Source organism: Ascidia mentula, chromosome 4, assembly GCF_947561715.1.
Source record: "Ascidia mentula chromosome 4, kaAscMent1.1, whole genome shotgun sequence".
NCBI classification, from domain to species: Eukaryota; Metazoa; Chordata; class Ascidiacea; order Phlebobranchia; family Ascidiidae; genus Ascidia; species Ascidia mentula.
In genome coordinates this window covers 9,434,584-9,447,336 of record NC_138569.1, presented here as the reverse complement: position 1 = coordinate 9,447,336, position 12,753 = coordinate 9,434,584, and the positions used below count along the sequence as shown (strand labels likewise).

The following is a 12,753-nucleotide window of genomic DNA, read 5'->3' as shown; positions in this document are numbered from 1 at the left end:
TTTTGAGATCCTTTGCGATTTTTGCAATTCGAACTATATCCGCAAATTACGAAAAGGTGCTTGCGTACAACCTGGAATGCCGACGCGTACCACTGGGCTGGGAAACACTGCACAAAAGCGTGGAGGTCATTCCTGGGATTGAATGACCACGGATGTACTGTGGTTGGGGCGAATTTGAGCGTGTCTGGAAAAACTTCAGTGGGGTTTAGGGTGTTTGAATTAGATGGTCATGTGTAGCGTTGTTAAAAATTGAGTTTAAAAAGCAGCACAAATTTCTGACTGTATTTACAGAAAAATCAATCGTTAACGTGAACAATCATTTGTGAATTTATGATAGGTCTATTCCAGTACACATGTGGGTCAAATTGTTTTATTGTTCCAAATAGATCCTTCAGAGGCACACCACTAATATGCGGTGCATTGTTTTTCTGTCATCGGACAGATGTTGGGTAAAGCACGATTATTACTGTACTGAGACTAGCGACAGACCACGCAAAGGTTATTATTTCATACAAAACACAAATTCTTTTTACGTCGATTTTATTACACAATATGCTCCAATCCCTAGAGAACTTTATTTAGGTTTAATCTTCATTGAAATTGATTTCAATGAGTATTTGTGACCTCGGAAATGCTTCCAACTAGAAGCTGACCAGGATTTCACTAATCCTTCCAAGTATTCTCCATTCAGATTTGAGTTGTAACAGTTCCTGTGCCACCATGGTCCATGTGAAGCACATGTACCAGGGTTTATATCATTATCTCTGTCTGTGGTGGAGAACATGCTGCCATTGTGGTATTTCAAGGAATCCCCTAAAGCAAAATAAACGTAAAGCATCCTTAAATGTGACCCTTTCTGTCAAAAAAGTAAAAAACACCACTCAAAATAAATATGTACAATCAACACGAAAAGGCTCTTTTGACAATAATATTTATATATATCAACGTTTCGGTTGCTATGCAGCAGCCATCATCAAATGTCGAGGCACATAAGCTGAAAAAAAGCCGAGTACAACCTGATGAAAGCTGCTGTATAGCAACCGAAACGTTAATATTCATAAATTTTATTGGCGGATTGTATCAATATTGGCTATTTTATTACCAACTAAATACTTATTTGTAAAAATTATGGAAATCAACGCAACCACTTGTATATACGCGAAACAAATGAATAGGTTGCTGGTTTCCATTGTGAAAAAGTTTGCTTGCCTGCAGTTCCATTGTATTCCGAAATATGTAACAAGTAGTTGGTAGTTTCGTTTCCAATTGAAAACTCACTGTGTGTAGATACACATATAACAAAATTTATTTAGTTTTGCTATACAGGCTCCATTCAAGTATGATCGTATTATAATTTGCTACACCTACCCATAGTGAGCATAGCCATGCTGGTTTTCAAAATCTTCTAGGTCTATCCGCAACATAAACTCAACTCCTTGTTTTGTGACAATTTGGTGAATATTCTCCAGCCCTAAAAAAGGTTGTATTTGCGTTTTTGGGCTAGTATACTCTGTTTACCAACTATATCCATTATTATCTGATCTTAATGTAAATATTGTTTTACGTGACCTGGTATGATCATAGGCCTACAGACTCTACGTGCACTCAGGAACTTTTTGTTTTTCAGGAAGAGATTTGTTGAGGAATGAATTTAGAGTTAATGTTGATGTAGAGTCAGGTTAAACTTCGAACGACCAATAGACAAAGCATCAATAGAAACACAAAATTTGTACCTAACCAGTATTCGCCAGAAACATCACCAAAACCATTTCGGTAGTCGTTCCAATTTCGCAAAAAATTTACAGAACCGTTAAATCTTCGTTGAAATACCTGAAAATATTCAATACAAATTAAACAGTAACCGATAAGATTTTGAAACAACTATACTACCATCCATCCCCCGTCTCCCGCATCATGATCGCAATAAACGTCAAGTTGTTTTGCGTAGTTCTTTTTAAATGGCTGCAGGGTATACACACCACTTGTGTTGCTTCGCCGCAAAATGTCAACACATGATCTTGGAGGGCGCAAGTTTTCGATTTTCTCTGTAGGAAGAGCAACATTTAATTTAGATATGCTGTATTTTGCTGCATTATTTTGATATGTTATTTTCCTACACTACAAAACTTTTTTTTGACGTTTTCATTCGTCGTCACTTGACTGCAACGTATATTTAAAGTGTAATATTTTTGTAATTCTATTACGCAGTTTAGGATTGAAAGCAGCAATTCACAATCCCACTGCATACAGTATAGGCCTGCTATTGGTTATATACAGTTATCGCTATAGGTTATACTCTTTGTTACCTTCAGCAATTGTGAGCGCATCTTCAAGTTCTTCCACTTTACGTTCCAACTCCACACACGTTTCCCCCACATCGCCTTTTAATCCTTGTTCACCTTTAACTCCTTTTAAGCCTTCTGGTCCTCGCTTCCCTGGAGGGCCTGGTAGTGATTCGGCAACTCCATGTTCCTCACCACATGTTAAGGTCACTTGACGATGAGCTTGTACGAATGCGCTGCAAAGTAGCAAGCTGGCTATCACCACAGTACCGTTCATTACGCAGGTTTTAAAGTTTATTTTCTGTTTCTGCGGAAAATCGTTGCATGATAATCGTGAAAGAAATTTAGCGTATTTTTTCACTGGCGCAAATTTGGCTCTCCAAGCATCTTGTGTCAAGGTGAATTAAGCGTTGCTTTCTTCCATCTATGCCCTCAAGCAAAATAAGACAAGGTTTGGAAAAAAGTAAAGAGTCTGAATTTAGGTTTGACTTGTTGCAAAACAAATCTACCCGTTTGCCTTCTTTCTGTACAACAGCAGACAAATGGTCGTACAAGTATTGAAAAGAGATGAATATTGCCCAGTGCTCCTCGTCTACTTGGAAATACTGTTAAACAAGAGTTTCCCATCACTGCGGTACATACAACTGAATGAAGAGTGTTGTGTATCTTGTTTTACTAGCACTTCTAGTGTTAAACCCAGCAACCAAACACAATATTAGACCAGGACCTTTCAAGTATTCAAAACAGTTCAGTTAAAAATTTTGAAAATCACTTTGGTCCAGTCACTTTTAAAAATGCAGCCAAAACCGCGATATGCCCCAAAGAGTGCACCCCGATTGACCGGAAAAATCGCAAAACGACATTCACTTTTTGGTATAAACAAGTTGATGGTTGGATTATGGCAACTACTAACGTTTTGGTGAAATGTGCCTTGCAGTTCCGTGTTGTTGCTCGTTTTTATTAGTTTGTTGAAACAAGTTTGTTTGTTCTGAAATTGTAACGTCTGCTTCAGTGCTCCATTTGCTTCAAATTAGATTCAAAAACGCGCCTGCCAGGTCCCAACTACAGGCTTTTTCCCACTAACACTCCACACAAGGTTCCAACAGTTTATTTGTATAAACAAAGCCCTTGCTGGCTTCAATTAGCGGGATGTAGTTACTTCAACGGGATTAGATGGATAAACTGGCGGACGGTTTTCTAAAGGAAATATCAGGCCATAGGCACAATAGAAAAATGCCGGTTTCAACAATATAACACTCTTACTGAAACGTTTGGACCAGGACTTTAAAACAGTTATTTGTTGACGAGCAATCAAGTCAAACTGCAAGTAACAAAGTACGCTTTATGCCAGGCATATTGTCACAACAAAAGGTTTAACAATGCAAGACAATGCAAATAAAACAACACTTACCAAAACAACTTGGTCACGAATTACTGGCAGACTTTATGTGCACAGCAATAAGAAACAGGTTACATAAGAAACAAACGACAGTAGTTTCCTAGGCACACGAAAGGCGAAACGAACTACCAGCAAACTTGTCGAACACGAGGCGCGAAATTATCAACATGAAGGCGCTGGTTATACGGAAATTTACAATTTGGGCAGACGGTAGACAAAACAGTAATTTGCGATATAACAAAAATCATGCCCCAATGTTAGTCTTAGTTTTGTACCAAAGGAAATCCCATCTGCCTTTGTGCAAATTTCGGAAACAAGATTGAGTCGTCGTAGTAATGAGCCCCTTCACCATACGTTAGACCAAGACCGAGCAGCGACAGCGACAGCGCAAATGAGTTTACCGAAACAGATAATGGTTTGGCATATGCTAACTCAGATCCTTCGCGCTCACATACTGACTTGCACGAATAAATCACTAAATCATCTAATATGCTATTTACTATCAGATGACGGTTCTTGTAAATAATATTAAATTCAAATGAGCGTTTTATTTGACTAAACGATCGTCAAACTCTGTTTTGTTTTCGTTAGCACATCTGCTTCGAGGCTTGCCATATGGTTAACAAACAGATGCGTCAATTAGTTCTTTTTTCGTAGGTAGGCTGCACCAGAACGTAAAATCAAGAAGGGTTTACTCTGCCCTCTATTACACAAGCAATAGAGGGGGCACTTGTGATAGGTGGGCACTTGTGATACTTTTCTGCATTCGCTGGATAACATCGCGAAAACGCTGCAGAAAATAAAGCCAACTGTGTTGATAAATTGAGCCTGACAATGTTGGAGCCATTCGTACAGGGAAGCGAGATTAACCAAGATGAACTACTAACTAGAGGTAAATATTTTTTGGTTGCTAACGGTGCCTGATATAAATCCTAATTCAACTCTAAGATAAGCAATTTTCGAGTTGAGTTAATAGGAGAAGAACAATGCATGCGATTTAATTTTGATTTTATGACCTAATTTTATTCGTTCAATTGACGAACTGTAAAAAGTTTATCACTACATAAAGGACGAAAAACAATACGGGAATTTGCGGACACTTCTTTTCAAGATGAGACCTTGCCAAAATTGCGTAAGTTTTTTTATTCATTTCTATAAAATATAACTGATTGAATTCACCGGCAGCTGCTGCTGTGAAAAATCGTGAAAATAAATATTCAGCAACACCACTTTCTCCAAAGGAAAATGAGTACATGGTTGTTGGCGAGTCTAATGCTTGCGGCGAATTCACCCAAAACCAAGGTTAGACCTGTCCCTTTTTGAGAATAGTTCATAAATAGACCGAAATGGTTATCCCATTTAAAAAAAACGGAAAATTTTGGCGTGAATTTGCCCTCTTAATTTTTGTGTCATATGTCATGGTTTAAGAAGGCACGACAGTACGCCTTGTAACACACTGCAGTGATTTACATGTACAATAGAAATTTAATTTACTAGAACCATTGTTTTATTGTGTTTTTCAGAATCCAACCGACAGAAACTTACAAAAGATGTTAATCGAATTTTTTTTAAAGTAATTACCCTCATAGTTGTGTTGGCATTGGTTGGAACGATATTTGGAATCATGAATTTTGCGATAAATATTACAGTATGTTTAATAATTTTGCCGTTTTATGTGTTTATTTTTTGATAAAACTTGTGTAATAATAAAAGTGCTTTAGAAAAATCTTGAAAACAGTCACCCAACATGTCCTAATGTGGCAAAATCATGCATACAACTAAGAGATATGGGACTAGATGATGGTGTGTACGTCATCAATATTTTGAATAACGTTTATGAAGTAAATTTTGTACCGGCTTCAAAGATAATATCTTGTTAATTGATTTTATTTGGTAGGTATTTTGTGATATGAATACAGCAGGTGGTGGTTGGATTTTGGTTGCAACAATTAATCAAAACTCATTTAATTCAGCCGTGCATTTGGACGACAATTGGTTTATATCGGAAGACAGCCGTGACCAGGTTCCAAGTGAGTCTTGATAAAAAATAACTATCCCAACACAAAAGTTTGTTTAGTTTCCGATAATGCCATAATATATCGACATTAGGTCAGGCAACGCAGCCTAGCTGGATCTTACCCCGTAAAACCACTGAGCTCCTGTACCTCACTTGGTAGAGCGTTGGGCCTGGTTAGCCCAGGGTCGTGAGTTCAAACCTCACCGGGAGCTTGATTTTTCAAATCTTACTCCGACTTGTCAGGAAAAAATGGCTGATCCAGCTAGGTCGCATTGCCTGGGCTGCCAATCCTGCAAACTTATTGATCGCCATACAATAGTTGTGATCGCCAAGCAAGGACCTGCACATCCTGCCAATCATGCTGTTGCATGAAATATTACTGGGTATATCGACACTACTCACAAATATATACAAATTCATTTCAGACTTTCAAAATTGGGAAAACGTACACACTTTTGGGGCAATTTCGTCTTGTACAAGCCGGGATTACAAAAATGCAGCCTATTTTGAATATCAGGTGGTATTTTATCTGCGATAAAATTTTATAATTTTAACTAAATGTATATGAACAGGGAAAAGATATCATGTTACGCCATGTTCCAAACCACACGCCAGTAGAGTTAAGTCGAAAAGGAAGTTTCTTGCAATATCACACTGAAAATGAATTTTTGACCTACTATGGAGGGAATTTGTATGCGATATATAATAGTCATTATCCTTTGAAACCCAAAGATTGTGAGAAATTACTATAAACCTAAAATACGTTTTATTGCAGTACTGTTGTGCAGTAAATGTTTGTTCCAATTAATTACTGACACCTATATGATTAGTGTGAGTGAAACCTTTCAAACTATCTATTTAACCCTGCACGTTATATGATTTCTGTGTTTGAGTATTCACGAACAAAAGTCCAATTGTAGATGTGGTATTGATTTAATATTTGATTTATTTGCACTGTGCACTAGTTTAACACCAGGCCTTTTTGCTTACTAACGTTGGTTATCTGTGATTTGTCTGTTTAAACGGTTTTATGTTATTTTAAGTATTGTTTTTCAAATGACCATTGATATTTTTGTTTTAGATTTTTATCCTGATGTGGATTCGATGTTGCAGAGGCTGGCTTCACGATCCAAAGAAATTACAGACCAAATTTCGGATTTTTATTTTTACGATTACGGAACAGACACCGATGAAATACGAGATGGTGGTAATGGAATGTACGCGACGGCAGGGCCTCATGTATGGATTCTAATAGTTGCATATTTTAAATTACTTTATGTAGCCTAGTTGATGTGTTCAGATTAAATTGAAATTTACCCAATCTTGTTTTAAATCGAATGATTGTTTCAATTTCTACGTCCAGTACGACACTACATACACGTGAGTGATATACATACAGAATATGTAACTTGACCTTTCGGATTGTCTCATAGTTTGTTGCTTTTTTATTAGGTGCGGCAGTGGTAACACAATTTGGGCAAGCAGAAAGCTTCACCCCTTTTTCGGAATACTCGGCGTAGGAAATTTTGACAGTTGCTTTAATAACCTGTATTTAGCGGTAAAATGGATTTGTTTTTATTTGGTGTCAAAAATTATTGATTGTAAAGTGTTACTTTGTTGTTATAGGTCAGTGCTAATAGACCATCTTCGGATATCACGGTAACATATTCTGGAGGCCAAACAATAAATCAAATCAGCTTGTTTTATCTTGCGCACTGTCGTCACAATATGTCGTCACCTAGCATTTGTGATGTCATATTTAATATTTCAAGTACTGAGGTGCGATGTTGCAAATCTGACACTGTCATGAAAAACAATTAAAAAGCTGATGATGTAGGTTTGGAACTCATCTGGTGGCACTCACACAGTGCGCTCTGAAGGTTCCAAAAGTTACTACATTAAAACGTATTGCAGTGGCCCATTACGTAATATGTTAGTTGGGTACACCCTGTTGTCAAGGTACAATTGTTCTGTGCAGTGCGATTTTTTACAATCCAGACTATCTTTAGGAAACATGGATTGTTGATATCCCAATCAGAATTGGCCGCTGCTATGTCCAAAATTCTTGAAATTTTATCAGACAGCACCGATTTCTGTAAATACATCACATATAAACACTTAAGAACGGCAAACGCACAATATAACCAGTGACTATATATTACATTATAGGTCAGGATTGTTTTTATGATGACGTATTAACTGTGCCGGTTATTTTTTCGGTCGGAAGCAACTCATCCGTCCAACACATGTTGCCACCAAAAACACGACCCCTTTCAACTGGATTTGTTCAGTTAAGAGCGTTCGGAAGCTCTGGAAGCGTCTACGCCCTGTGTCCAGCTGTGAGGTAAATTAATGTGTGCTTGGGGATAAGTACAGAAATGTGTTTATATATTTCGGCCTGTGGTAGGGTAAATGATTGGAGAAGTGAATACGTGTGCATTGGTGGAAAAAAGAACCCAAACGATCCGTTTTGTTACGATTGTAATGACTTCACGCGTAAGTAAAAACTTAATGGACGAGACGAGTGCGATGTGAGGTTATGGACAGTATATCTATACAAGGTTGGAATGGTATGTCGGAAGTTGCAGACGGGTTTTCACATAAGCAGAGAGATCTTCACTCAACTATCATGATATACTACCGATGAAATGATGCATTCAAAACTTGATATGGCGTATCAACATGTTTAAATATCAAGAAAAATAAAATTGAATTTCATTTGAATACTACTTAGACATATAAATAATTAAACTAAGAGATGGTCATGAGTTTCAAACATTTTCGGAAAAAAGTAGCTCGATACGGCGACTGGTTTCAGAGATACAGCTGATTAAAGTTGCGTTTAACAGAAAAAGTATAATATGCAATAATATAAAACGACATTGTAAAGCAGAAGGTTTTTGAACGATTTTAAAAGATAACAAAACTTTTTCTTACGATATAGTTAAGAATTGTTTCTGCCCAGGTTCGAACTGTGGACCTTTCGCGTGTAAAGCGAACGTGATAACCACTACACTACACATTTATTTTTCGATTCAAAATGATTGGAATCATTGACGATGTAAGTAATTTTATACATAATGCAAAAAAAGACGAATGTTTCCGCCTAGACCTTTCGCGTGTTAGGCGAACGTGATAACTACTACACTACGGAAACAAGCGCATGTTTGAGAGGATTGCAATCAGTATCAATGTCTCCATTTTATGTGAGTTGCTTCAAGCGATTCCGACATGAAATCGGTTGTTGTCCTTGTATTGAGAAAACAAGACTTGCATTTAAACAGCAAAAGTATATGCGATGCTATACAAAACGACATTGTAAAGCAGAAGATATTGCACAATTTTAAAAGATAACAAAACTAGAAAGATAAAGTTAAGGATTGTTTTTGCCCAGGATCGAACTGGGGACCTTTCGCGTGTAAGGCGAACGTGATAACCACTACACTACAGAAACATCTGTTTTTCCTTTCAGAAGGCTTGGAATCATTGACGATATAGATTTGCAAAACATATTTTTGTATAATGAATAAAACGAGGGCAAAATGTGGCAAGCGCTCCTTTCGACAAAAGACCTGTACCAGGTTGTGGCATGTAAATAGTATCCTAAGGAGAAGTGGTTGTTATTTTATTGTGGCGCAATGGATTAGAGCGTTGGACTTCTAATCCAGAGGTTCCGGGTTCGAGTCCCGGCAGGGATGGACTTATCTTTTTGCGGTGTCATTTGCGATGAAGTGTAAAGGAAAAACATTTTCGCACAGGCTCCAACTGGGACCCTTTCGCGTGTTAGATGAACTTGACATCCACTACAATACGGAAACAAGTGCTTCACGCTGGAAGATTGCCATCAAATAATTTGACAAGTCTGATGAAAAATACGAAAACATTACTCTTTAGCAACCAATATTGAAATAGTAAAAAATTGTCATGTAACATTGAATTGCCAAACTTGCATTAAACATCAAAATCGCCTAGAACGAGACAGTTTAAAACAACAGCATCGGGCCGAGGTTTTGTGAGATGTTCAGCAGGTCAGAAAATAAATTAAAATTTGAAGAATTGTTTCTGCCCAGGTTCGAACTGAGGACCTTTCGCGTGTGAGGCGAACGTGATAACCACTACACTATAGAAACAACTGTTCTTACGCTTGGGAGCATCAATGTAATATCTTAAGGTGGCATAGAAAATTTTTACAAAGATATTTTACACATAATCCAAAAAAAGAAGAATGTTTCCGCCCAGGCTCGAACTGGGGACCTTTCGCGTGTTATAGGCGAACGTGATAACCACTACATTACGGAAACAAGCGCATGTTTGAGAGGATTGCAATCAGTATCAATGTCTCCATTTTATGTGAGTTGCTACAAGCGATTCCGACATGAAATCGGTTTGTTACGCTGCCCTTGGCAGTCAGACGGGCGTGACTGGTTGCGCCCGGACAGTGCCACAGACGGGATTTCTGCAATGGTTCTTAACACACAACACTTCTTCTTCAAAAGGAACGGGTCAACTTTATTCGGAAGGCGCTGCGGTTTCTACACAACACGCGTGGAATTAGCGACCAAAAACATTGAAATTAAATGCACAATTCTGCTTACCGAACTATTGTGGAACCAGTCACAAAAATATCGGCTTCTTTCCAATTAATCACACAGCAGGAAACAACGTTAGCAGATTCAACTTGCACTTAAATTGTCATATTCAAATAGAAATAATATTAGTTTCCTAAAGCAGTGCACGACAACTAACCAAAACTAAAACTCAGCCAACAACAGTTCAGGCATGCACTGGGGTTCTACGGGAACAACGGTATTTGTGACGTAACAACGGTACATTGTGCTGACCTCAAATTATCAATACATCACAAAACATAGTGGCGATGTAACACTCTCCGTAAATTGTGGGAATAACATTAAACATTTTACAAACACATCGCCAATATCGTGCGTATCGCGGCGAGAAATCAGTGTCCGAAGGAATCTTCAGAAGACCGAGCAGTTAACCCGGAGTTCATCTAGCAACCCGAGCTGACATCGCTCGGAAAGGTTGAGGAGGTCTCATCAGAATCAACGATGCAACACAGTTTTGTTATAGGGCGCCGAAAGACACCGCTGCTCGTCCGAACGAGTACAGTGCGAACTTTTCCATTTTCATCAGGGTACGTCGCAATGATTCGACCGATCGACCATTTAGAACGACACTCAGATTCGCACACAAGTAGGACGACATCATTTTTCTTGAAGTTGCGATGAGAATCATGCCACTTTGGACGAGCAGTGATAACCGGCAGATATTCTCGCATGAACCTCTTCCAGAAATGGTCAGCAAGAAACTGCACCTGACGCCAACGCCGTCTTGTGTAATAATCCTTTTTCTCTGCAATCGTCGGAGGCAGGTTGGGCGATCCTCTCATCAGCAGGAGATGGTTCGGGGTCAGCGGTTCTTCGTCCCTATGATCAAATGTCACCGGGACAAGGGGTCTTGAGTTGATTATAGATTCAGCTTCCACAAACAAGGTCTCCAGGACTTCATCAGACATCACCTGGGAACCAGCGCGAGCGAGGACATAATTCGACGAACAGAACGAATCATACGTTCCCAAACGCCACCCATTTGACTTGCAGCAGGAGGATTGAATGATCACGACGTCTGTTTCTGAAGCAGAAATTCAGAGATTTGAAATTGGTTCCGTGCTTGCAACGACTCTTTCAGAATTTTCTCGGCACCATCAAAATTTGTGCCATTGTCGCTGAAGATATGTTTTGGTGCTCCGCGTCTCCCAATGAAACGACGAAGGGCAGCTTTAAACGAATCAGTAGACAAACTGTGGGCAACCTCCAGATGAACAGCACGGATTGTAAGGCAGGTGAATATGCAACCGTAACGTTTCACTTCGCTGCGACCCTGCTTCACCAGAAAAGAAACGAAATGGTCAATTCCGACATTGGAGAACGGAGGGTCAGCGATTCCCAAGCGAGCCGACGGCAGATCGGCCATCATCTGCCGACCCAATTTAGCATTGCGGCGTCGACAAGACAGACATTTTCCAAGCACGCGCCGTACGGCAACACCGCCCTTGATGATCCAGTAGTCTTGTCGAACTGAAGTCCAAGTGTGTCCCATCCCGGAGTGTCCAACTCTTTCATGATGGGCCAGGATTAATAGGTCAGTCAAATGCGAAGAATGGGGCATGATTGCAGGATGTCTCGCGTTGAAACTAATCGTCGCTTTGTCTAAACGTCCACCAACACGGAGCACTTGATCAACCAGAACAGGGTTTAACTTGTACACGGAACGACTGCAGTCAGTCTTTTTCAATCTAGGCAAGTCTAGTTCCTTTCTCATGAGGCGATCCAACCTTGCAGCGAGCACAGCAGCGGTAAGCTCCAGTCGAGGGATCGTCTTCGTGTTCAACGGGGCAAGTCGGGATTTTCCAATCAGAAAAGAACACATCACTTTCCTGTGATCGTCTTTGATGCGAAGATATGACACGGCGCCATACGCATTCTTAGATGCGTCAGTGAAATGATGCAGTTGATACTTCAATGGAGGTTTTAGTTCCGAAGACCTGAAGCAACGTGGAACGACAACATTGCTTAAGTGAGGCAACTCAGCAAGCCACCTCTTCCAGTTATCGGATATCAAATCCGGAATGTCGTCATCCCAATTCAGTTCCAATCTGCACAAGTCCTGCAGCAATAAATTGGCCCTTAGAATCAAGGGAGATACGAAACCCAGAGGGTCGTAATGTGAACTGACAGCTGAAAGGATTCCTCTACGCGTGTGCGGCCTGCTCGGCAGTTTGACTTTGAACCGGAATGCATCCTCAGCAACAGACCAATGAACACCAAGGACTCTCTGTTGCGTAGCATCATCGAGGCAACGCGATTTCACAACCTTTGCTCGATCATTATCAGGAACTGACTCGAAAACGCGCTGTTTGTTAGAGAGCCACTTTGTCAAGCGAATCCTCCTCTGGCGAGCAGGTCTTTCAAACGAAGACGAACAGCAATAGCGGTTTCTATATCCTTGACAGATGCAAGGCATAGTCGTCGACA

The 12,753-nt window shown here is 39.6% G+C and overlaps 4 protein-coding genes and 4 non-coding genes across 8 annotated transcripts; 1 reads left to right on the top strand and 7 right to left on the bottom strand.

Moving 5' to 3' along the window:
* Window positions 1-454: 454 nt before the first annotated feature.
* On the bottom strand, window positions 455-2,585 carry LOC145898833 (microfibril-associated glycoprotein 4-like). Its single transcript, XM_082987464.1, has 6 exons — window positions 2,307-2,585; window positions 1,891-2,045; window positions 1,734-1,830; window positions 1,369-1,471; window positions 1,210-1,277; window positions 455-813 (listed from the first exon to the last, which is right to left on the bottom strand). Exons 1-6 carry the CDS (start codon window positions 2,557-2,559, stop codon window positions 575-577), a joined length of 915 nt encoding a protein of 304 aa, XP_082843590.1. The 5' UTR covers window positions 2,560-2,585; the 3' UTR covers window positions 455-574.
* Window positions 2,586-4,515: 1,930 nt separating this feature from the next.
* On the top strand, window positions 4,516-8,345 carry LOC145898043 (uncharacterized). The gene is made up of 14 exons (XM_082986489.1): window positions 4,516-4,573; window positions 4,867-4,983; window positions 5,205-5,329; window positions 5,403-5,522; window positions 5,579-5,711; window positions 6,124-6,215; window positions 6,271-6,433; window positions 6,780-6,937; window positions 7,325-7,357; window positions 7,536-7,657; window positions 7,708-7,793; window positions 7,868-8,042; window positions 8,106-8,194; window positions 8,260-8,345. The coding sequence occupies exons 1-14, from the start codon at window positions 4,516-4,518 to the stop codon at window positions 8,343-8,345; spliced, it is 1,557 nt and encodes a 518-aa protein (XP_082842615.1).
* A 305-nt stretch (window positions 8,346-8,650) lies between these two features.
* Window positions 8,651-8,719, bottom strand: Trnav-uac (transfer RNA valine (anticodon UAC)). The gene has a single exon. It is a non-coding gene; the product is annotated as a tRNA-Val (tRNA).
* A 360-nt stretch (window positions 8,720-9,079) lies between these two features.
* Trnav-uac (transfer RNA valine (anticodon UAC)) lies at window positions 9,080-9,152 on the bottom strand. The gene has a single exon. It is a non-coding gene; the product is annotated as a tRNA-Val (tRNA).
* A 603-nt stretch (window positions 9,153-9,755) lies between these two features.
* On the bottom strand, window positions 9,756-9,828 carry Trnav-cac (transfer RNA valine (anticodon CAC)). The gene has a single exon. It is a non-coding gene; the product is annotated as a tRNA-Val (tRNA).
* Window positions 9,829-9,924: 96 nt separating this feature from the next.
* On the bottom strand, window positions 9,925-9,999 carry Trnay-aua (transfer RNA tyrosine (anticodon AUA)). Its single transcript has one exon. It is a non-coding gene; the product is annotated as a tRNA-Tyr (tRNA).
* Window positions 10,000-10,709: 710 nt separating this feature from the next.
* On the bottom strand, window positions 10,710-11,234 carry LOC145898042 (uncharacterized). The gene has a single exon (XM_082986488.1). It carries the CDS (start codon window positions 11,232-11,234, stop codon window positions 10,710-10,712), a length of 525 nt encoding a protein of 174 aa, XP_082842614.1.
* A 101-nt stretch (window positions 11,235-11,335) lies between these two features.
* LOC145898041 (uncharacterized) lies at window positions 11,336-12,742 on the bottom strand. The gene has a single exon (XM_082986486.1). It carries the CDS (start codon window positions 12,740-12,742, stop codon window positions 11,336-11,338), a length of 1,407 nt encoding a protein of 468 aa, XP_082842612.1.
* Window positions 12,743-12,753: the final 11 nt, after the last annotated feature.